General features: G+C 41.3%; 1 protein-coding gene across 1 annotated transcript in view; it reads right to left on the reverse strand.

Annotated features, from left to right (window-relative positions):
• The window catches only part of EFEMP1 (EGF containing fibulin extracellular matrix protein 1), a 50,480-nt gene that overhangs the window by 6,288 nt on the left and 19,460 nt on the right, over positions 1–24,732 (reverse strand). Inside the window, exons 5-7 of the mRNA XM_005144009.3 lie at positions 7,225–7,347; positions 3,224–3,343; positions 776–895 (exon numbers count right to left, since the gene is read on the reverse strand). Of these exons, the coding sequence (XP_005144066.1) occupies positions 776–895; positions 3,224–3,343; positions 7,225–7,347 (363 nt within the window). The remainder of the gene's footprint in view (positions 1–775; positions 896–3,223; positions 3,344–7,224; positions 7,348–24,732) is intronic.

The following is a 24,732-nucleotide window of genomic DNA, read 5'->3' on the forward strand; positions in this document are numbered from 1 at the left end:
CCATGTCAAGGCTGTCCTTGGAGGCTGCATACTTGCTGCTCCCTGTTCTGTTCACTTGCAAATAGGATTAGCTTAAGAAGCTTGGAGTGGGAGCATCTGTAATAGCTCTGCTAGCTTGTTTAGCAGGGCAGTGGTAAACCAAAAAGCCCTCTTTGGCTCAAAGACTGGTAGAAAGGATATTGGCTTTACGGGTGAGATCATCATGTGTCCAAAAGGAGATTAGAGAACCCCTGCAGAGACTCTGGCAGAGGAAATAAAGTGTTGATTGTATAATCATGAGACGTGCTGTTTGGATACACAGGCTTGAAAGCCCCTCAAAAGCACAATTGTCGCTTCCTTAAAATCAGAAATGGGAGGTTTTATTTTCAGAGGAGCTCAACAACACACAAACTTGCACTTGTTTTTGGTTTGCATTCCTTTCCGATTCATTTCATGGTCATCAGCATTAGACCACACACAAGTCCAATGAGTTTGTGAAATAAGCATTCAGAAGCCTTATTCTTCCCAGCTGTGGTCTGAAACGTAGTAATGTCTGTCCTGCTTTGCACTTACTATTAAAGAGAGATACCTGGACCTATGTATACCTGAGTGCAGCTACTAAGATGTGCATTAACAACCACATTTACAACAGAAAAGCTAAATGTCTTAAGGGTTTCGGCTGTAAACTGCACCCACAGGGTGGCTCCACTTGAATTATCCCTTAGTTCACAAAAAGGCTTTTGGGAAAATGACTTAAACCAAGAAATCCCTCTTCCAAGATACACAAATCGCTTACCTTCACAGTTGATTCTGTCACTGCTCAACTCAAACCCTGGATTACACTGACAGATGAAAGAACCCAGTATATTGTAACACTGTTGTGCACATGGGTTATTGGCATCACATTCGTTGATGTCTGAAAGGAGAAGTTACAGATCTTGATCCTGTGTAGCTGGTATAAGGCTGATTAAATGGGTTAGTCCTTAGTCTGGGTCTAGTGCTTAGCAGGAGCTCAGTTGACTGTATCGCTATAGATTCTGCATCACTGGAATGTCAGATCTATGCTTTACATTCTGTGTAACAAAAAGTGTGTTTTTCCAGGAATGAGAGTTATTCTAATGTGTGATGGATTCTTCCAAAAATGTTCAGTGTGGTTATTAAACTCCACATTCCAGGCTCTTTTTTTCAGGTATGAAATGCCAAGTCTCTATAAATAATTGATATAAGGAACACATACTGATAAGAGCTCTCAGCATGCAGTGGTTAAGATTTATTGGAGCTATTTATTACTCTTAAAATTTGTTCTTTTAAATTCCATTACAATTATAACATGAGCCTTTGAGGCCAGTGGAGTTTTGCAATGCTCAAAGACCTAGACCATATTGGGGGAAGGTATGTTTTTGTGCTGGGTTTTTTCCATGATGTGCCCATCCTATGAACATATGTGAGAACACTGGTATGAGAAGCAATTTTTATTGGGAAGTTTATATAACTGAAATCAGCTCTGGAATCTATAACACTTGTTTTCATAGGCTGTTGACTAACTGCTGCTCCTCTGTTATTTATTCTGTGTTTTCCTTTGTATTCCTCCCATTTTCCATTCATATTTGTGTTTATCAGATATAACCAGTGGAGGAGAGATGCATTTGAAAAGATCTTGAGCTCATGGGTTTCGTGAATGCTTACTGATGTCAGCATCCCTCAGTCATTTACAGATACAGCTAAAGACTGACAAAGATGACTGAGATCAGGCACTAAAACAATAAGGAGTTTGTTAATTTTCTATATGATGAACCTCCTAGTCTTGAAAATGAATGGCAGTAGGGCAAAACTGATTACAAAGGGTTTTTTTCTTCCTCTTTTTAGTTAATTTCTGGCAACAGTGCAAAGAATATTCATCATGGTAATGCTACCAGAAGGTATAAAGAAGCTGGCCAAGAATTAAATAAGCTAGCCAAAGCCACAGCTCTGTTTTCCATCCATGAAATATAGACCTGCTTTCAATGTATGCTAAGGTTTTAACACCAGTGCAATTGGTACAGTATCAAGTACCACTTCTGCCAGGTGACTGTTGAGATGTCAGTCTGTCCTGATGTAATAGCCATTCATTTACAAATTTTCTTCTTAAGATCTACTTCACCTTTCCTACTAGGAGTATGCCTCATCAGGCTGTGAGGCCGGCAAATCACAGAAGAGGTGTTTTGGTGAGGCATTTGGTGAACTTGGAGCTGTCATGGATTTGTGAGTGTAGCTGCAATAATACACCTTGCATTTGAGCTATGGAAAGGGTCGGATAAGTAACAACAGGCCACATGGCTATGTAGTGTCCATGGTCAATTTTGTATCCTATCATTTGCTGAAAACCAGTAATTCCTCTCTTAGTCCCATCCTGTGTGCCAAGGATCTTGATAAGATGTGGCAACACTTGGAAGTAATGGTAGAAGCTGGAAAACCCAGATCAATTTTTCTATCTATATAAAAATACATATATAATATAGGGGTTTTTTTTAGATATAGCCATACAGAACTATCTCCATCACCAATCTCTTTGTGTTTTATGGCCATTCTCTCTGCACTTTAGTAGTTACCTTTTTATTATTACTCTAATTCTTCTAGAACAAAACTTACGATTTAAAACTTAACAGCAGTCTTAAAGTTTTACTGCAAGGTTTCCCTTAGTGTTTTACTACTAAAGGGAGGATCACTTTTAAAGGGTCACTAAAAGTGACCCTGGTTTTCATTTTTAATATTACTTTATAGATATTCTAAAGTGACTCAGATGTTTTCTTTCATCACTAATGCTTATCATGTGCTGAGGATAATTACACTAATGCAGAGGTATAGCACTGCTTCCCCTCGTTTCCATTTCCAGCCTTTGTTGCATGAACTGGGAATAATATCATGAAAGCCAATGACAATGCAAAGCAATCCACCATAACTGAAAGAATGAATAAATCTAAGATTAGATAATGAATATAAACCTCTAGGGTTCTGGTTGCCAAACTACATGCTCTTTGGAAAACTGTTACACCAACAAAATAACAGCTTTTCAATAAGGTTCCAGTTTACTCTCTAACCCTCCTGTACTTCTTGGATCACCTCTCAATACAGCAACTGGTAAGTCTTACTGTTGATAGGTATTTCCTTTAAGTTGGGATGAAGATACTCAAATTTCAACTGTGGCAAGGCATGTGTCAGTATTTGTCTCTACACTGACTGTAAGTATACACAGAGGAGTTCTTACCTACACAGGTGTGGTTGTTGGATGCTAACTGGAACCCAGCATTGCACTGACAATAATAGGAACCCGGGGTGTTCACACATCGATGATGGCAGTACGGAGGAAGGGTGCACTCGTCAATGTCTGAGTTACCAAAGGAGAGACATTAGTTCAGATGGAATCATGGCAGTTCACTGCTGCTGTCTGGTGTCCAAAGAAACTGGAAAGTTAATGGTACTTGATTAAAAGTGGGGCAGGGGGAGCTTATGTGAGTGAGGTACTGCTGCTATGGGTATTAACAGGAATATAAGGCTGTGTGGAGACCTCAGAGCAGCCTTCCAATATCTGAAGGGGGGGTTAAGGATGCTGGGGAGGGACTCTTCATCAGGGATTGTAGTGGTAGGACAAGGGGTGATGAGTTCAAACTGAAACAGGGGAAGTTCAGGTTAGATATAAGGAAGAAGTTCTTTACTGTGAGGGTGCTGAGGCACTGGCACAGGGTGCCCAAAGGAGTGGTAAATGCTCCATCCCTGGCAGTGTTCAAGGCCAGGCTGGACAGAGCCTTGGGCAACATGGTCTAGTGTGAGATGTTCTTGCCCATGGCAGGGGGTTGGAACTGGATGATCCTAAGGTCCTTTCCAGCCCAAACCAGTCTATGATAACTTTAATTTCTCTTTTATAAAACCTGTGTTATGAAGATTGTCTTCCACTGAGATCAATCCACATTCCAACTTCATTTTCTATTCAGTTCCACAGTACTGCTTAGTCTGGTTTATTTTGCATAGGTAAACCCACAATGTTCTGCTTTTCACGCAGGATTTTTCCTGATCCGATATAATACCAACCAACACAGTGAGTGTGGCTTGCAGCTCTTGTTTTTCCTAAGAATTCCCCTACAGTATTCTTAACATGTACTAAATCTTTTCAGCTCCATTAAGAAGAATCCAAGTTTTCTGTACAAGAACAGGGGAATGGTGAGGACAGAAGATTAATGGGCCTGAAAAGGAAACAGGGTTTTGTGCTTCCACAGAAACCGGTTTGCTCCCCAAGAGGCTGCCTCTGCTCCCATTCCCCTCCCTGCCTTTCCTGCCCACCTTCCGTGCAGCAGCCACACCTCCTGCCTGTGCTCCCTGGTGCAGGGGAAGGTGGTCAGGTTAAAGTTGGTGCTATCTGAGGCTGTATGAACTTTCCCAGCCTCTCCTTGCAGCTTAGCCTGGAGTTGAGGTGGAGCATGCTGCCTTTCCAAGTGTCCGCATTCCTAATGTGCACTGGAGCAGGGTTTTCACCTGTGAACCATACAAAATGTGCAGCAGCCCATTCTTTTACCTCTCTCCATTCTACAAGGTTTCCTTGTGCTCTGGAGGAGCTGCTGCCTTTGGTTTTGCCTGGAAAGCATCTTATTTCTTAGGGCACTGATGGTTCATGTATGTGCAGCAGCCTTCTTTAGTTGTGGCCTGCTTGAGCTTGGTGAAGAAATCCAGGCAGTGTTCTGTACATGTACACAATGGGAGATTTCAAAGGCTCAACCCTCAGACAAATAAGACCAGTTTGCACTGGAACAAAGGCAGGCACTTCCCATATCCATGCCAGATCTTGAGTTTCCTACCTCCAGCTGTTTCCACCATAGATGTGTTTAAAAAGAGGCCAAGGCTTTTTTTTATATAATGAGGAAAGTGTTTGTTTTAATATCAAGTGAAAAAATAATCTTTAGAAGTTAACCCTTTCTGTGTCAGATCTCAAGTCACTCTTCAGGGCTGAACTTAGCACAGGAGGCTTTTGGATGGTGCTGAATGAAAAGGCTCATGCTGGAAAATGCTTGCCTCTCCGTACAGTAGCGACTGTCTCTGTAACTCTTATTGCAGAGAGATATTTGGAAGTAGAAAAGGAATAAATCAGGAGGCTCAGTGGGTCTCATCCATCCTTGACTTTTACAGGACTAAGCTCTACAAAGTGCTGTTTAAAGACCTGATTATACAGCACAGACATGAGCAATACTTTGCTGCTCAGGCACTGCTCTTCTGCACAGAAATGCTTCCAGGATCTGACAGTAACTCAGTGGGAGTTTTCCTGGCGGGATTAGGCACATCCATACTAAGCATTATCAAATCAATTCAGCCAAATCTTCACTTTGAAGTAATGTTGGAAAAGTTCCTTCTATCTGCAGCCTTGTGTTTTAGAAAGGACTAATTTTGCAACATGTGAACAAGCAAAAAAAAGAATAAAAAATAGTGAATTTAGACTAAAATCAATCAATTGTCAAGAAATAAACTTTTTTTTCCCCCTTCTACCTTGAAGCCAAAATAGTCTGGAAAAATTTCTTTCAAATTTAAGGAACATTTCCTCCCATATGGAGAACCTCTATCAAGATCTGGCCCCAAGAACATCTTCTGGCAAAGTGGTTATAAAATCCCCAAAGACAGGCTTTATCCTGAAACACTGACAGCCCAAAGAGTATGGATGGACTTAGAATTTAGGTCAGTGTGTAATATGTAACACAGGTGTTGCTCTTGGTTTTGACCTAAATAGGAGAAGGGAATTTTCACTTTCCAGACATCTTCATATATAGATTTTGGGGCATAAATGTATTCACATGGAGATGTTGGGTGTGCTGTTGTGCTGCATCTCATCTGTAACATCTGCTATAACATGTCCTGTGAGACTTTCAGTTAGTACCATGGGTCTTGCCACTCGAAGTGCTGTTACACAGCAGTGATATGCTTTACCTGCTCTAAACATAATGAGATAAACCCCAGATATTAAAAATCCCTATCAAAACTCTACCTAGATTTCAAGCTGCCCATCTGACTCCTGCACAGAGAACTTAGACACATCTGTGTTTACAGCAGTTTGACAGTTCAGGGCCTGATCCATGTCTCTTGGGAAAGAGATAAGAAGTTTTGGGTTGATTTTGACAGCCCTTGGCTCAGAACCCTGCAGAAAGAGCCATGCCCAGAAACTGAAGTTAGTCTAGGTGTGGACTGAAGCTTCCCCTGCTTCCTTCCTGCAGTGACTACCTACAGCCTTAGCAAGGCTTTTTGGAAGGGAATATAAATAAAAATCAAAGAATTCTTCAACACTTTCAAGTGCAAGATCCTGAACACAAAGAGGAAAACCTGAAGTTCTGTTGTTCCTGTTCTGCTCAAGACAAAGAAACCCAAATGCTTTTCTCCTAGGCTGCATAAAAGCAGCCTTGTGTCTTCTAAGAGGCAGTCTTGACTATCACCTCATGATGTATGTATTTGCTTCTCTTATTTCATAGGTGTTTTTATTATCTCTGACAAACCTAAGCGTTAAGGCTGCAGTGCCTATAAAAGCAATTCATCCATCAAAATCATGATGAAGGAGGTGTTAAATAAAGGCTGAAGGAGGACTGCAGGAACAGGGTAATGGCACTTTTGCATAATGTCCTCAAATGAGGATGGAATAGGAAAGATGCAGTGTTTGTACTGCACTTGGATTTAATTTCATGCTATACTTGTATAGCTCCCAAGGGTGCTAATAGTTTATTTTGGCACAAAGAATAAAGTGCAGCAGTTTATAAGTTGCAAATATCATATACCTGCATTCAGAGTTTCCATCTCTTTCATGTATACTCATAAAGCTGAGCACTGAACCATACTGTGTAAAGGGGCTTTGCAGAGCTGGGATTAGGGCTGTGCGAAGGTAGAGCTTTATTCTGCAGACCTGGACTCAAGTCTCCCTGAGGTCAGTGGAAAGACATGCTCTGCTTTGCTGCTACAGTAGACTTATGACTGTATCCGGGCCATTAGGCAATACCCCAATACAAACAATAAACACAATGGTAACTGTTAGCAAAATTAATCTTGTGAATATCAACTCCAAGTGTTGATTGTACTTAAAATAGTTTCTAGTTTCATGGTTTAGTGATTAATCCTTGTGATAAAGTGACTATTCCATTGCATTTCACAGTTACATAGCTATTTTACCCATATACTTTATAATCAATATAAAGTTTGCAACTGTAGATAATGACAGAAAACCATTTAGTCCAGAGCAATACTTACCAACACACTGGTCCCCTCGTTTCTGATAGCCTGGAGGACACTGGCAGCTGAAGGAGCCTCTTAAATTGACACATACTTGGTCAGCTCTACAATTGTGGGTTCCAGTTGCACATTCATCTATATCTTTATAGGAAAAACAAATGCAATATTAGTCATAAAGTTTACTTAAAACAGATTTTAACCTATTGAAATGTTTTGTGTATCTTCTAGTTTCCTCTAAGTGAAGGCAGCAAAGCTCAAATATATCCAAAGATCTAATTTCAGGGCTTATTCCACTTGCAGGATGTAAAATCTTATCAGATTTCTAATAACTCTTAATTCTGATATACTGCATTTGTAACTATTTTCAGCTATGGTTATTTTAAACATTTAGATACTTTTATTTGTCAAATACCATTAATATTTTGTACTTAGCACTATAAAACATTCTGTAAATTTCTTGCAACTTTATCATAATTTAATCATTTGACTTTTTTGCCTTGTGTTTTGTTTCCCATGCTGGTTGGTTGTTGAATGCTGAATCACTGCAGAAAACTTCAGCAAACATAGTTCAGCTCTTTCTCAAGGATGAGATGAGTTAGAAATGTTGTTTTGCTGATACTAAAGAGACTCTGGTGATCTCTTCTGCATGGCTCCCATGCTCCATACTTTGGACAGGGACTTGGAACTTGGTATGTGGTGGCCTTCTCCTCAGGAAGAGATCTGCCTCTTGTCATTCCCATGAAAACTCCCCTAATTCAATCTGCTAAAGCCTTTGGAAAGAGTTCAGGTATGTTTGCATTTGAACAGCACAGCTAAAAATACAAATACTAGACTGATACTTTTCAGGGTAATTCACACTAAATGCAGGTTTCTACAAGTAGAACCCCACCATTCTGATTTTGCCTATTCATTACAACTGCTGGAGGTACTTAATTAGAATTAAACTGCATGTGCTGACAAATAGGTTGCTGAAAATGGCATTGCAATTTGCTTTCTCATCTGAACATCCCAAATGTTGGAGAGCTTTTTAGTGTAACCTGACACAGTACAGTGAGAGGACTTTTTAGTTTTGGCATTGGACACAATTTGGAGACTCTAGGCTGAATAAACAAATTCCTTCAAACTTATGATCTCCAGTTTACAAATCTCAGCTGACCTCTCTATTTGTATAGGCACTGGGGATGTTAGAACATCACCAGTGGCAGATTCTGGGTGGTGCTTTGGAAAAAATGATGGATTCTTTCTCATAGCAAAGGAAAACAGTTTTGACCACAAGATTCAATAAAAAATAAACCATCAACAGTTTGAATTAATTCTCAATGTTTGCCCTTTCCCCAAATGTCCAAATATTTTACAGCTATCTTCTCTTTATCTGACAGGGAAAATAAAGCCCTTTTCTGTTAGCCCCCTCTTTGCGTTTCTGCATAATACCTGAACCTGCTGTGTTGATGCAGGACTGTGGTTTTTTGTCCTGACAGCTGAAACGCATATTCTCAGGTGTAACAGCTTTCAGGGACTAGAGCTGCTGCCTCATACCAACCTGGCACATCATTAAACACTCAAGCCAAAGCACGGTGGCGTTCCATGCAAGTCTTTGCAATGACTTCACTGGGCTTTGCATATACTCCTGGTTTCTACAAAAGCTGAAAGATGGCTATGATAGTCATAGAGTTCAAATCCTTCTTGTGCAGAGTGTGCTGGAACAAAGACAGTTTATTTGATCCTTAAGAACTTCATATATGAGTAAACTTAACATGAGTTGTCTTTTAAGATGGATCAGTTAAAATGCACTAAGTCCTTATGTTGCCATTTGTATCCATGGCATGATTTCCATTTAATTTAACTTCTATGGAGTAATAAGCTACTCCAGCTAAAAGAAAGCAAACTAGATTGACTTATGCACTGAGGGGCTTTGATTTGTCCCAATGGTAAGTTCAGTTTGAAAGAAAACCCATTATTCAAAAGCAGATTTGGCTGCTGGCTGTGTCCTGATCTGGGAACTCTTGCAGAATTTGATGCTATGGCCCCAGAGACCTCTGTTTAGAGCAACCTTTTGAGACTGACTTCAAGGAATCCTTTAGAGCTCTCCTAATCTTATTACTCAAGACAGGATCCTGAGCTGGGTTGTGTATTAGCTGTGCTTGTCCTGTCTGTTACAGAAAAGCAGAGTAGTATGTGGTGTGTTCTTGGTGGGCTTCAGAAGAGCTTTGTCAGTGGTGTCACTCTGCACAGTCCTGGTGCTTTTTGCTGCTCTGTCTTTGGGTGGCATTTATTGAGACACAAATCCCTAGGCAGGATGGGGAAATGGATACATGGAATTGATGGGAGTTCTTTGAAAACTCCAAACTGGTTTGTTTGTGGACTTTACTCAAGGTGGGAAGTAAAGGTGGACAGGAGAGCAGCCTCTAGCCTGCATGGGGAAGGGCAGTAGGTTGCCACACTCGGAGGAGTTCTGCTCACATCTGTGCAAGGAAAACAATGATGTTAGAGGAAACCTGATGGCCTAAAGATCCTCTTAAAGTGCTTCAAGTAAAATATAGTGGGAGGAGAACTACAGGCAGCGAGAAAGGTTTCAGTGCTGGAACATTGAGTTCTGACATCGCCAGTATTGCAATAATTACAGATATGTCTACTGTTGTGAGTGATACAAGGGTGAGGAAGCAAGTGGAAGTTTTCAGCACTGAAAACAGTGCCAAATGTGAATTGTATTGGTGGGATACCAGAAGCAGCCCAGCCCTTGTGGAGTATGGCAAGCAGCACTGGTGGATTTTGCAATGTGATGTTGCTGCACAGATCTCTGCATCTATGCCTTTGAGTGAGGCCCAGAGAGAAGTCTTCAGCTTCTTGGCACTCGATGTGACCTGAATCATCCTCCATTAGAGAAACAGTCTTTTTTCTAACTGTCCTGAGAGTTACTGGAGCAATAGAGGAGTGGAAGTCATAGGAAGGAAGCAGCTTCGATGTTGGAGGTCTTGGGATGAAGCAGATCAGCTCCAGTTTTCTCTGAGGTGGCCAAGGCAGAGTTATCTACCAATACACACACACACACACACTTCTCTACCCATATGAAATAGCATAACCTTACACTGGTGGTGCCAGTATTGATCTGGGATTCTCACTTACATGTCTATGGCTCTTGAATGGGTAGGCTGTCTATCTGTCAAGGTCTCACTGCACTCTGGTATCAAGCTTTCAGATTGTTTTCCCAGTTATGACCCCTCTGTGTGGAAATCCATGACTCCCATGTCTTCATTCTGTTACTCTAAGGATTATTTTCCCAGTTTAAATTAGACTTTTCCAATCCGTCAGTGTGCCCTCTGATTCTGTGACAGTGGTTTGGAAGCTGCATCAATTCTTGCTTTTAGCCTGCATCAAATGCAGGGATGAAATGATGGATATACAAAGAACATGTTTTCCCTTAAATTCTACCATCTCATTCCATTTGATCTTTCTTGACAAAATCCCTGCACTTCAGCGTGAACAGTAAATGAGGGTATTGAGAATCCATATATTTGTTTTCTGCCTGCTGCAGACACCCATGGGCAGCCTGATTTGGTATCTCTGAAGACAGAAGGATCTGGGTGTGATAGAAACTCCCACAGGAAGATCACAGAGGTCACCAGCTTTAATCCTAAGAGCAAGATAAATTTGTCTGCCCTTTCCTCCCCAGCATGAACATTTAATCATGTGTGTTACGTGCATGTGTATTTATAATAATTAAAAAAATTAAAACAAGACCCTGCACTGCACACACTTGTGTCTCTGGGGAGAGGGTGAGAGAACAAACATGTGACAGATGTTTGTCATGTTGCTTAATGCACTACTGGAAAGCACTCAAGATACCACAGTGATGAGTGCAGTATAAGAAACAGATCTAGAAAGAAAATAATGGGCTTTTACAAGCTCATTCTTGAGCATCTTTCCTCTGCATCCTCTTATCCAGATTTAGTGTCATCATGATAAAGTTTGTTCCCATGAGTGTTTCAGCAGCTGATGCCATAGCTGAGGCTTCTACCTTAAGCAAGTAGTTTGTAAGTGATGCCTGAAAACATCCTCAACTCATTCCTCATCCTTTCTCATGCCTTAAATTTCACTTGTAGATGTTACACATGCCTATATTCACCCAGGTAAAATCACCCTGGTAACCAATGATGCAAGTGAACTTCTCTTTTAGCCTTACCCTTTTTCCTTTCTGTTTTTGAATCTCAGCTAATATTTAAAAGGTTTATCTGTAGGGAGCAGCACAACAAGAGCTGTAAGTTTGTATTACATCGTTAAACAACCTGAATGGTATTTGGTTATTGATTCCTGCAACCTGTGAAATACAGATCAATCCTTACATTCACTGTAGCTCTGGGTCTGATCTAAGAAGTTGCTGAGATTTTTATTCCCAGTTATTATCTGGACAGTTATAACCTGTGTAATTGGAAAATTTCCTTTGAAATAGCCTGAGCATCTCTAACAGTCCTGCTGCAGATTCATTTGACTTGGAAATGGAGCTGGGCTACCTTCTGTGTTTTGATCATTGTAATAATTGAACTCCAATAATGATTCAGCCTTTCAACAGGCCACTTAAAAAAGCTTCTTATGGGATTTATTTGTACTTTAGTTATGAAATATTAACAGAATTTGCAAAATGAGTTTGGATTGAATACTTTAATCCCCATATGTTGTTTATAGGTGTTACATCCAGAATACTACACTGTAAGAACATGACACTTTCAAAGTCAAGTACTCTGGGGACTGCAAACCACAGCATTCAGGTTCTCTGACCAGTTTGCATTCAGATCCATGAAGCATCATGACACAGTCTTTAATTATATGGATCTCATACTCTGCTTCTCCCTCAGGCTTGTGCTTGGTCAAACCATAACCATTCCCCAAATGGATGAGGTGGTGTGGGCCTCTATCAAGTTGTAATGATTACTGCTATCTAAAACCCTTAAATTGATGTAAAGTCAGAGGCAATAGAGCAGTGGGGGGAGGAACATTGCAATTGAGGACATTGGTTTCTCAATGGAATTACATGGAAGCCACGCTTCTTTTTCAGAACTGTTTATGGAAGTCCTCAACTGTACCATGGTACATATGGCCATCAGACCCCAGTGACTCATCCTAACATAAATACCACTGTAAATAACCAGCACTCTGCAGGGTTATTCTAGAAGTTCATTTTGGAAGACAGCTGGGCTTGTTCAGTCTAGAGAAGGCTCCTAAAGGGAAGACCTTTAGCTCCAGTGCCTAAAGGGGCTGCAGGAACCTGGAGAGGGGCTTGGGACAAGGGATGTAGGGACAGGCCAAGGGGAATGGCTTGAACCTGCCAGAACAGGGGAGACTGAGCTGAGCTCTGAGGCAGAAGCTGTTCCCTGGGAGGGTGCTGAGGCGCTGGCACAGGGTGCCCAGAGAAGCTGTGTCTGCCCCATCCCTGGCAGTGCTCAAGGCCAGGTTGGACACAGGGGCTTGGAGCAGCTGCTCCAGTGGAAGGGGTCCCTGCCTGTGGCAGGGGTTGGAGCTGGAGGAGCTTTCCAACCCAAACCAGGCTGGGATTCAGTGATGCTGGCAACTGTTTGCAGGTGAAGGTAATGCTCTGATGTGCATCACTCACTGTTTGAAGTTTACAGGGTGCTACAGCAATAATGTGAGCACCCTGAAGGGCAGCAGAGCTTGCTCCTGTATTCCTTCACAATATAAATCAACTTGCATTTCATAGTTTTAATTCCACAAGCCTCACTAATAGCTATACCCAGAGATTCCCTCATTTTCCAAAAATGTACCCGCGCTCCCTCTTGAAGTGATTTACACAATTATGTCCTTCCACTGCTGACTTTGGCAGCCTCCTCTCCACTCCAACCACCACTCGTGTACAGACGTTTCTCCTGACCTGCTTTTTAGCTATAGCTTTCTCTACATCTAGTGTATGGTTCCCTGCTTAGACCTAGTTAGTTTTTGTCCTTCTCCACTGCAATCCATTCTGTCAGGCTCTTATCTACATCCATAAAATTCTTTCCCAGTCTCTCTCTTGGAGCTCCAAACCTGGCTCCGTTCCCTTCCCGCTGTGACTCATTTTTCCCAAACCCCCTGACTCATGCTGCTTGCTCACTTATGCAACAGTTTAATCTCTGTAATTTGCTTCGTATCATTATGAGAAGGACATAAATTCAGGAGATGCATTTCCCCACTGCTGCAAGCTTTTGTAGGGGAAAGAAAATGCAATCCCCATCTATCCTTCATCTTATTTTAGCCACTTAGGGCTTTTCTCCTCTAGTGCATACCTGTATGTCCTGCTTGGAGCTGGAGAACTGTATCCTTTAACTCACAGGAGTTAGTTAAGGATAAGTGTATCTTTATCTTACTCCTGTTGGTTAACAACTGGTTAGTTAAGGATAAATGTATCTTTATCTTACTCCTGTTAGTTAACAACTTGTTAGTTAAGGATAACAGTATCTTCATCTTACTGCTGTTGGTTAGCAACTTGTTAGCTAAGTAGGTTAACACCTTGTTTATCTCACTCCTGTGTGTGAAGTGTGCTCAGCTTCTTGCTGCTCACTGCTCTCAACATACAGTAGTTTCCTATAGCATCTTTATGCTCTCCCTGTCTGTATAGATTTTTATCTGTTCAAACAAGTCACAGTTTGTAGGTTGCTTTACTCTGGTCTGTAGCAATCTTGTAAGCAGAATATTCCACCAGATCAAAAAGAGAACTCTTAAAATAAACTTATGGTATTCGAGTTCTTGTTTCTGCCCCTACTGCAGCACTGATGGACCAGCTTCTGAATGCTTTATGCAAGTCTATTCCCAGAATGAGCCCACCAATGCCCGTCTTGCACTTGTCCCTGGCTCCAGCCAAGCTGTTCTCCATTTGTTTTGAATGGAAACAATAAATATTTTAGTTAATCAGTTTAAATTTTTTGAGTTCTCAGTGTGAGAGAGACCAGAAAATGACTTGGTCTATTTTTCTACTAGATTCATCTGACCTCAAAACACCACTTCCCACATAAGAGATGGCACCAGCAAGTCTGATACCAGACATACAGTGATCTGCACAGGACTGCAGGTACCCTGTGCAATTCACCTCAGGATTCTACACAACCTTCCACTTTTCCCACCTCAGTAGCTTCCCCTCTGTCTGTAAGGCATTTTGTATCAGTGTTTTTCAGAACTAACCTGCTGAAGGTAAATTACTTGAAGAAATCAGACCCTTCTGGTTCTTCTATGAGTATGGGCTCACTTTATTTTACCAAATCAAGTATTCTGTCCCTTATTCATGTTTCTTACATTGTTCTTGCAACTGAAGCCAAACTCACTGCTATGTCGTTTCCTGGATCCTCCCTGATCCTTTCTTACACATAGGAACAACATTAGCAACCTCCAAATTCCCTGGTTCCCTCCCCAGCCTTAGCAAGCTATCAACAATTTCTGTCAAAGGCTTTTCTATTTCCCTTGCTACTTCCTTCAACATTTGGGATGTTATTCATCTGGGCTGGATGCCCAGACAACTTTTAACTCATTGGTGTTGGGAGGCTGCGCTTTGGGGTGGGAAATACCAGCACAGAATCTGTTACAGAGCTCCAGGTCAGCAGGTACCAAAAGACTCAGTATTTAGGGAAATCTCTCCCTTCTGGAGTGGCAAAACCTCCTAACAGCAAGACCTGAGCTCTAAATGGAGTCACTGCCCTGTAGTGTCATGAGGTAGTGTCTCTAGTCCTATATAACTCCGTGGCAGCCCATAAGCTCCCTCTTTATTACCTCTGTTTCTCTTTCCCCTTTGAATTTTCCTTTGGCTCTTTGATGTGAAGTCTATTGGACCGATTGCCCTGGTAACAAGTTGTCACAGTTGAGCGAAGGTAACCTGCACAAATACTTGTTTGCACAGGAAAAATAGATGGGGAGAGCCAAGACCTACATTTTAAGCAAATATGTGAGGTAGAAGGTTGAAATGAATGAGATTTTCATGAAGAACAGCACGACTGCTTTTGGCGTGCTGGAACACTTCCCCTCTGCAGTGTGAGAGTACAGCAAAGCAAGCTCCTTGTGGATTTGTCTTTTAGTATTCCTGGATATCATGGCACAACAAAATAGAAGTCATGCAAAGCATTAATGTAGAAAATGTACAAAGAAGATCAAATGAAGTGCAACTCTAGAGTTCCTTGATGCATGATTTCTGCATTTGGAGATGTGTTAGCAACTGCCATGAGGCAAGTTACCCAACCACAGTGACTTCATGAATATGGAAGTACAAGAAAAGCATCCTTCTAGTCACTCAACAGAGTTAACAAGGGATGAAGCTGTAATAGTCAAGTCTGGACTGCAGTACTTTTGTCACCATTATGTATTGTCTTTGGTATGTCCAAACTGAATTGACTTATCGCATAGAAAATAGCTAAATGGAGGAGTGAGCCATAGCTTTCAGCACTAGAACATCTCCCACATGTTTGGGAGTGTCAGGCAGCTGAAAAGGGGGGCGAAAATGAATGAAGGTTTGAACTGATGCATGACTTCCTTTCCTCTCCGTCTGTGATGCTACCTGCCTTCTCTAGTGCATGCCCCACAAGCTGTAAATCACACTGCAAAAGGAAAATGGCTTTTAATTATGAGGGAGTTTTGACTTTGAAGGCAGAAATGGCATAAGATGCTTTTTCTGTCCTGTATCTTAACACAAAACTGTATTTAGAACCATTACATTCAGCGTAGTATTTCAGTGGTGACCAGTTGAGGTGCTTAACCTGAATCAGTATCTGACACATATACTGCTTCCCTGCTTCATGCACAGTAGCTGTCCATGCTGGAAATGGTGTGTATGGCAATTGAGAAAGACTAATGCTGTATTCCAACTTCATGCTGTGCTCTTTTCCAGGCCCCACCAGTACAGCCATGGTTAAACACAGCTTGTAGGAATGTGTCTGATAGAAAGATATTCTTCATTATAGAATCACAACCATAGCAGCTCAAATGAATGTGACACATAAAACACCATTCAAGCAATACAGTAATTAAAGTGATTATTCCAAATGGAAGTTGTATGGTTCCTATAACAACAGTGTTAGTAGGATACAAGGCCATGAACATTATTCCTCAAAGACATTTAGCAATAGCATTTTCTATCCAATGTTACTTCAACATGTATGCTTAAAACAAGAACAGACATTAATGTATATGTCTGTGTTTAGAGTTGCTCAAAGGGAAGGATACTTTTCTCCCAATGGAAGACCACAATGTTAACTATAGGTCTTCCTGTTCATCAAAAAGAAAAATATTCCATGGGTTTGATCTATATTAATTTAAAATATGTATTTTTTGCTTTATTTGTGCTGAGACCATAAATGGAGCCATACTTGCTTTTGAGTTACAACCAGATAATTCAGTGCAATGTATTCAAGTCTCAGAGTGCTTCAGAATGCGAGTTGTCACAATGGTCAGCTTTTTGATTTACATTGCAATGGCTTATTTTTACTTTCAGTAGAGTATTTCCTGCTGTTGCTTTCTTGAGGCTTGATGCTAGAGGTCTAACAACTTGTGCTTTTTGGTTCATGCCTGCCTAAGTGAGGATCACCCACCCATGATGACCAATACACTTGGACTATACTCAAAAACAACAAGGGTGGATTAAACTATTCCATTATTGCAGATGAAAGAGTTCGCCCCGACATCTGGCATAGCATCTTCAAAACTGATATGGAACACTTCCATAAATTCAGCTTAACATTGTTTTTGTGAGTGTTCCAAAGTATTTTTAACATGAAGAAATAGCATGCAAACTAATTTCCTATTTGAAAGTAAATGTCTTGTTCTTATTTCTAATTCACCCAGTTATTAAAAAGAAAGAAGGGGGGGAGGAAGAAGAGAGAAAGATGTTCACTTAACTTGAAGCATACTGGTTTGTTTATTTAAGTTAATGGAAAAGCTAGTCAGTGTTTGATGTAAAGCTGCCCCCTTGCTTGAAAGCAAACCAAACAACTGGTTATGAATTATGAATATCTCCTAATAGTTTCCAGAATTATCTGAAGGATGTCTTTTTTTTTTCCTTCTTAATTACATACACTTAAAAGTTCAAAGTTCTCTATTCATTCCCATTCTGTTTATTTCTCTCCTTGGAAACCCTCATAAGCATTTTCCTTTCGCTAGGCTTGACTGAACAAAATATTACTGCTACAACCTGTAATATTAGGGAAATAAAGGCCTGAAAGCTCCTTGTGGTTATTTAATTAGGAAGTTGAAGAATCGCTCATTAAATCTTTGCAAGCCTTTTCCCAGCACTTGCACTGGCAGCTGCTGGGTCCCTGCAAAGGAAAACACCAACTTCGACCCAAACTGTGTGCTGCAGAGTTTGCTTTAAACCCAACTTTGATCCTGCAGAAAACCTTGCTTTTCTGGTACATTGGCATGGCTTCAAGTGGTTTAGTCCTAATCAGAGCATTCCTCTTGTGAGGAAGCACTAGTCTCCTGATGGTGAGGGAGGTATCTCCGTGTGGGAGCTGCTGGCAAAGGTCCTGCAATGGGGGATGTAGGCAGGTGAAAACCTGGTTGGTCTGTCTGGCACTGCTGTAGTCTGCATGTTCTGCTGACAGTAAGGGCAGCTAGTTATCAACTGAACAAAACCTAACTAACACAGCAAGCAAACCAATGCACTGGGTGATATCCAACCCGTGCCTGAAGTACAATAGCTTGATGGTTTTGGGTACTGAATTTCTGCATACAGTGCTAACTTAAACAGGGGACTTTAAGGTATAAGGGACCTAAGATACAAGACAAGAGGGTTAAAATGCTTAATATAAGGGACCAATTTTATCAATAAAATCTCCTTCAGCTTTTGCAGGCTGAATGAGCTGGTTTAGGAATTATAACTGTAGTTCCCAAGCTGAGGACATTTAAGTTCAAGTTGAGTTCAATAGCAACTATCAGAAGGAGAAGGCTTATCTAAATGATGATATTGTTTTTAGCACTAATCATCCTATCTGTTGGCAGTACCAACATGCTGCAATCTCCACAGTTCCCTACGTAAATAAGCAGATTCCTGAGGCTGTTCCAACTCCAGAAATGCCTTTGAAGGCATTATTTAGTTATGAATTTTTCCTGCATGGTTATGTGATCCTTTTAGCATGTTGCTCTATGTACCCACAGATGCCTTGTTCTGAAGAAGTGTGTTCAAAACCTATTTACTTTCAAAGTACAGTTGGCACCACTGGTCTCTTATCATCTTGTGAAATATGAAGTTAAATGGTTTAGAGAAATTCATGTTCATGCTTTCTACAGCTTTTGAATGAGAGAACAAAAGAAGCAAAGCATGGAAATAGTACTTAAAAAAGGACACATCAGTTGGTTTGGTCCAAAATAGACTCTAGGGATGGGAGGGGATTGGAAGAGCCAGGATAGAAAAACACAATGTTCAGGTTGTTCAAGTGAAGTGAAGTGGATGTGCAAACGTTAAGATCTCTGTGGCAATATCAGTTGGAGTATGCCACAAACAAGCTGTGCTGTACGGTCCTGACCTAACAAAACCATCAGGAACAGTGTCTTGTAAAGTTCTGCCTGGCCTTAACAAGTCCCATTAGATAGCTCTCCATTTGAATAGAAGTGGAAAATCCAATTTTCCATGTAATTCTTAACATGAAGAGGGCTTAAAATGAAGTTTTAATACATTCTTTGTTTGAAAGGGAAAAGCAAGGCACATACATAAGAGCCCTACAAACATAGCTGCTTTTCACTTGCAGAGATAGGGTTTGTTATCCACAGATGAGTAGTGTGATCTGGTTAAATCACCATGGTGGATCTGATGCTCACTTCTTGACCACAGAGCTCCTATGTACCTGCCAACCTCTGCCTCTTGCTGCTGTTGTTTCTGATTCAAAGTATAATCATAGAATCATAGAATGGTTTGGGTTGGAAAGGACCTTAAGAACATCCAGTTCCAACACCCTACCATGGGCAGGTGCACCTCAAACTGGACCATGTCACCCATGGCTCTGTCCAAAAATCATTGCTGTTAGAAGAAGGCTTAAAGAGCAAGTGCTGAGGTGGTACCGTGCACCCTGAGTAGCACTGGAGAACATGTCCTGTTGTGGTTGCAGCTATATGGGACATAACAATAGCAACACAGGAGCCCAAGGGATGTTATGATGGGCTGTGGCAATGTGGGGTGGCCAAGGAGGGTAACTGAAGTAAGTTGAGGGTGTACAGTCTGTTGAAGATTGTAAGTTGGTGCTTGGGAAACAGTTGTTCCTTCAAAAACCTGACAAAAAAAAAACAAACTTAAAACTGAAAATTGTTATTTTTTCTGGCCCCAAACTAAGATTTTTCTGGGGTTTTGCCACTTTTTTTCTGTGTTCAGGAACAAAAAAGACACCAAAAAATGACTTTGTTCTTTCAATGCGCCTGTAATAAATAAAACTGAACATTTTAAACCCAGAAGTTTCCTTGGGAAGAGAGAGCTATTTCTTCATCCAAAATTACTCTGCCTTAAAACCGTGATGGGCTCTGCTCTCAGGCTTGGGATCTCACTTCCCAGCTGCCCTTAAGCAATCAAGTAGAAGTAGCAACTGGGACAGCTCTTCTCTTCTTTCCTTTTGGCTGGGAAGTTGCATGGGTTTGCCTCAGAATAGATGCTGTGCTACCATAATCCTGGCACTTTTCACTGAAACTGAGGTTTCAGCAGTGTTTCCTAGAGGAAGGCGAGTCCTCCTGAAGCCTGCTCGCAGGGCTGTGGGGATGGTGGAATGCAGCAACCTGCTTTTGTTTGCCTGAGCATGTGATTTTATTCCTCTGCTTTCCTTTTCTACCTTGTGATCTTCACAGACTTCTGGCGAAGCTTAAAAGGTTACCGAGAGCAGGGAGTGGCCAGCATTTGTTTAGAAAATAAATAGGAAAAAGTAGGCCAAATACCAGTAAAGTTCCAGTTTTAAGATATTCAGCTAACACACAACATTGCTGACCTGAAAAGGTCACTTGAAGTGGGAGAAAGGATGTATTTAGACTGATTGCCAGGCAGGACGTGGGATCTCTCACTGACTTGGCAGTAGATACTTCAGCTCTATTTGCTGTTAGTGCTGTTTCTAATGCTCCTTATTTGCAAAGTTCTTAAGTTTGACAAGATCCATGCTTTATTTTCCAGTATTTACACAGTATTAAGCAAGTGTGTAAATCCAGTCAGAGAGCAACCAAGGTCGACACCGCTCCCTGTTTTCGGCTTCCTCTTTGGTTAGGAGGGAGGATGCTCAGAAACCTGGGAAAGCAGAAGGTTTGAGGGGTTTTCCTTTGGGGTGTGCTATCAGATAACAAGGTTACTTGTAACGTGTTTCAACTTGTTAAATATAGTGGAATAGGGCTCTTTGCTCCTAAATTTATTAGTGAGAGCGAGGAAACAAATGACTACTTAAACTACACCAGAGCTGTTAGCATTTCTTCAGAAGAAATCATGAGATTTGATGAAAATGGAAGCATCCCTTTCTATGGTCTGACTTTAGGGTACTTGGCCAGCATCAAGGAGAAAACCTAACATAGCAGATAAATAATTGCTGCCACATCATCTAAGCACATCATTATCACTGCTGGATGAGATGAAAGGTATTTACAAGTGAGAGTCTGCCAGGAGAACACAGTCAGCTCAGGCTTGATCCAGCTCCAGCTGTAATCAATAGGAGCCTTCAAGTCAACTGGAGCTTAAAAGAGCAAACTAACTTCTTGAAATGTATTACACTTTGCATTTTGCTAAATGAAAGCTGGAGCTCATCACAAGTGAGGCACAGAGGGATCCCGGGCCCAACAGAGCCCCTTGGTTTACTCCACACATTGTCTGATGCTCTTCAGAGTTACACTTTCACTCTGATTCAAGCCCCCATTTTTCTTTCTTCCCTTAAATCCCCAACTTTGACTTTCCTCCTGTTTTTCTTTCCCTATTCCTCTGCATTCTGCCCTTCTAAGTTTTCAAGGTGGAGAATGTGCCTTTGTTTGTGAAGAGCAAAGCGAGTTTATGGCACCCTATTCATTATATTTATGAATCATATCTAACTGGATTTTTCCCATAGCCCAAAGGTGGCTGTTTGCCCAAAGGCAATGCTCTCAGTGCCTGTATTTTCTATTTATAAGGTGTATTTTAGTTTACATCAGGAGCTGAGGGAAAAGACTTCTGCTTGATATCACTTCTGCCAAACGAAACCCACAGAGAAGCTGTGGCCAGAGGAACTCTGTACAAAAGTTGTCCGGGCTCTGTAATTTCGTTCACGTGGGTGCATGGTAGTATACATGAGCTGCCAATAAAAACATAGCTAAAATAGATACAGCCCTGTGCAAGTCTCGAGACGATCTTCAAATGTACAGAACACAGGTAAGGGAGTGCTGGGAGAGAAACATACTTTGGCAAAACACTCTGGTGAGAAAATCAGCTCTGCAAGGTGATCATGGAAGGAGAAGAGGCTCCTCTGGCAATGCCTTCTACTCCTGAAATGCCTGAAAGAGCACTTTACAACCTAAGTAAAGAAAATTGTTGTTTTTGAAACTGTTTGTGGTTGTGACAAAGTGTGGGCGCTCTGCAGAGCACGAGGATGGTACGTAGGCAGCGGAGCCAAGGACATGGAAGGCATTAACCATTTCAGCCCTCAGAGGGGTGCACTGCTATTAGCCATTGCTTGATGTCTGGCAGGCTGGATGTGAGGAAGAAACTTGGTACAATGAGGGTGGTGAAACGCTGGCACAGGTTGCCCAGAGAGGTGGTGGAGGTCCCAGGTTAGGCTGGATGTGGTTCTGGGCAACCTGATCTAGTTGAAGGTGTTCCTGCTCATTGCAGGGGGGTTGGAGCACATGAGCTTTGAAGGTCCCTTCCAACCCAAACTATTCTATGATTCTGAGTCTTTTGGCTCTAGGTCACTGGCAGGCACTGAAAAGCACCAGCAGCATGGAGCCTATTGTGCAGGTAGGAGATCTGCCGCAGGACAGCTGTTGGTACAGATGCCCATACAAACCAGGCTTCGTGCCTCCAGAGATCTACAGGAATAAATAGGAATTAGCTTTGTAGCTAATATGGGGAAGGAAAGGAACAGTCCCTAATGGATTCACTGGACAAGTTGTTTAACACTAGTTTGAGATGTTTCTCTTACTCCTGGATCCAGGAAGAAAGAAAAGTGGGAAGTGTTAGCCATCCTTCCTGGAAAGGCAGCACTGAGGCACTTCCTTCTCTTCATCTTTTCTTCACAAGGTGTTTTGCTTGGTTTTCAGTCTGTTCCATTCCCTCTTTAAAAGGCCCAAGGTCCCAGATTTTGATCTTCTTGCAAATGGAGTGTATGAGCTAATTGCCAAGGATTTGTAGCCTGTGTGATCCTGGCATTCCTGAGGGATGCCCAGAACATTATCAGCACATTGCTCAGCACAACTCTCTAGCTCTAAGTAGACAGTCGTAAATGTGTGATTAAAATCTACTTTAGCCTTTCCATGACCACTGCAGAGGTTAACTGATGAGCACGAGCCACAGGGGAACACGAGGGCCTCATGTGCTGCTGAATACAAGCCAATATTGGTTGGTCAGAATAAAGTTTGCTCATAAATTCTTGCAGGATGGGAGAAGAGATTTCTCAATTTAGAACTTCCATCAAAGCTATTGGAAAATGCTGTCAATCACACTCAAGGTTTTCATAGATGTCTTGTAGCCTCAAATGCCTTCCAGATGGGTTTAATTCCAGTATGTCTGATCGTCCACTTGGCTTTGCAGCTGTGCAGTACAAGGGAAAAGTCCATGCCATGCCCATGCATCTGCTGGGTGGCAAAATACATGAATTTTCCTTGTGGAAGTGCTATCTTCTAATAACTGCTGAGGCAAGAGATGAACTGACAGAGGATGACTCCAGGGGAGACTAATTGTCTGAAAGTAATTAATGCCAAGAGCAAAGAGTAGAATTAAAAGGAAAAGCAAGGAGATAAGTACCCAAGTATTAAGAAGATGCTCTATTTATAGTGGAGGAAAAGTAAACATCTACAAGCATGTTACCAATAGGATTAGGGGAAGAATTGCTCAAAACTCTGAGGCTAAAGTGTTTTAAAGTAAGGTGTTTTGGTAATTTTACCACTCCTGTTATTATTTATGCTACTATAGTTTGTCTTACCTCGAATAACCCAAACTATTGCAACATTAAAACTTCTCCCAGGCTAATCAACTTCACATTTATTGTGTAAGCTTCAGACATCTAACATAGTAATTGTATTCCTCTGTGCCATTGGTTTACAGAAGGTCATGGATAAGGACTCCACTGTTCTGCTGATAGGCAAACTCTGAACTCAAATACAGGCCACTTGCAAGCAACCACAGTGTCAGAACAGAGGATTTCAAAGGAGAGCAAGAACCAGTCTGGCAGGTGATGATGTTTGTGGCCTGTAAAGATCTTTATAAGCAAAATAGAAGATTTCCACACAGGGACTACTGAAGAGGAGGGCAAGGTTTTTAACAGACTCTAAATGTGAAGGATTTAGTAGCTTGAAAACTTTCATATATAGCACCTAACCAACTCCATCGACATAGAGGCTGGTTTTAATTCATCAGATGCTACCAATTGATATGCAAAAAACTGGTGGAAGACCAGTGACAAGATTGGTTTCCAGCAGTTAGCTGAACATCCTCTGTAGCTGGATCTGCATCTAAACTTATTTAGGATCTAAGAGACTCTAAGTATGCTTTGGAGAGTTCATGGACTGGCAAAAAGATCACTATGGAAGGAAAGGAATAGCAAGATAGGATCTTCTGAACTGATTTCAAGGTTTCAAAGAAAGGTTTCAAGAAATTAAAACTAAGTCATGAAAGTTCTTGTATTCTGTTATTTTCCAAAGGACTGGGAAGTGTTCAATGTGTTTTAGGATCAAGTCCAAATGATTTTTAAGGAGTTAGGTCTCATTTTCAATGAAAGGAAAATAAAAAGGAAGCAAAGCATAACAGATAAGTAAGGGCTGAGTACATATTAAACCCAGAAATCTTTTCAAAGCAAAGAACAATGATCTCTTATCTCCAGAACGTTCAGTAAATGGGTTAATTCTGCATATTGACCTCAAACTCTTGGGCTTGATTTATTAGGACTCTTATTTGTGCAGTAATTTTTATTTGTCCCACAAGGCTTCATACTCATTACATGTACATGTGCTCGCCCAAATGTCCAGTAGTAGAGAGCAAAGCCTCTCGAGCCAGAAAATGAGTCTGAGAAGTTCATGGAAAGAACTGTGTGAACACACAGCTACGTGTCCTGCTGTCCCAAAGCACTCATGTCCACTCCATCGTTCTGCTCCTCAGGATGGAGACAATATACCTGATTTGCAGATGGTAACAATTCACTTTCTAGGAGGGATAAGCTTTTACAGAGGGGATGCAGAGGAGATGATTATTTCAGTCAAGCCAGGCATCACTTCCCACAGAAGTGGCATGAGGTATCTGGTTCATAAAAACAACAGTATTTTTCCATCTGGCACTGTGCACTGCTCACAATCCTGCTTCAGAGTCACCATAAATCAGAAAGTATCTCATTTCCTAAAGGAGCAGCTTTATTTCATTAACATTTTGAA

The sequence above is a fragment of the Melopsittacus undulatus genome, chromosome 3 (assembly GCF_012275295.1).
Source record: "Melopsittacus undulatus isolate bMelUnd1 chromosome 3, bMelUnd1.mat.Z, whole genome shotgun sequence".
Classification (NCBI taxonomy): Eukaryota; Metazoa; Chordata; class Aves; order Psittaciformes; family Psittaculidae; genus Melopsittacus; species Melopsittacus undulatus.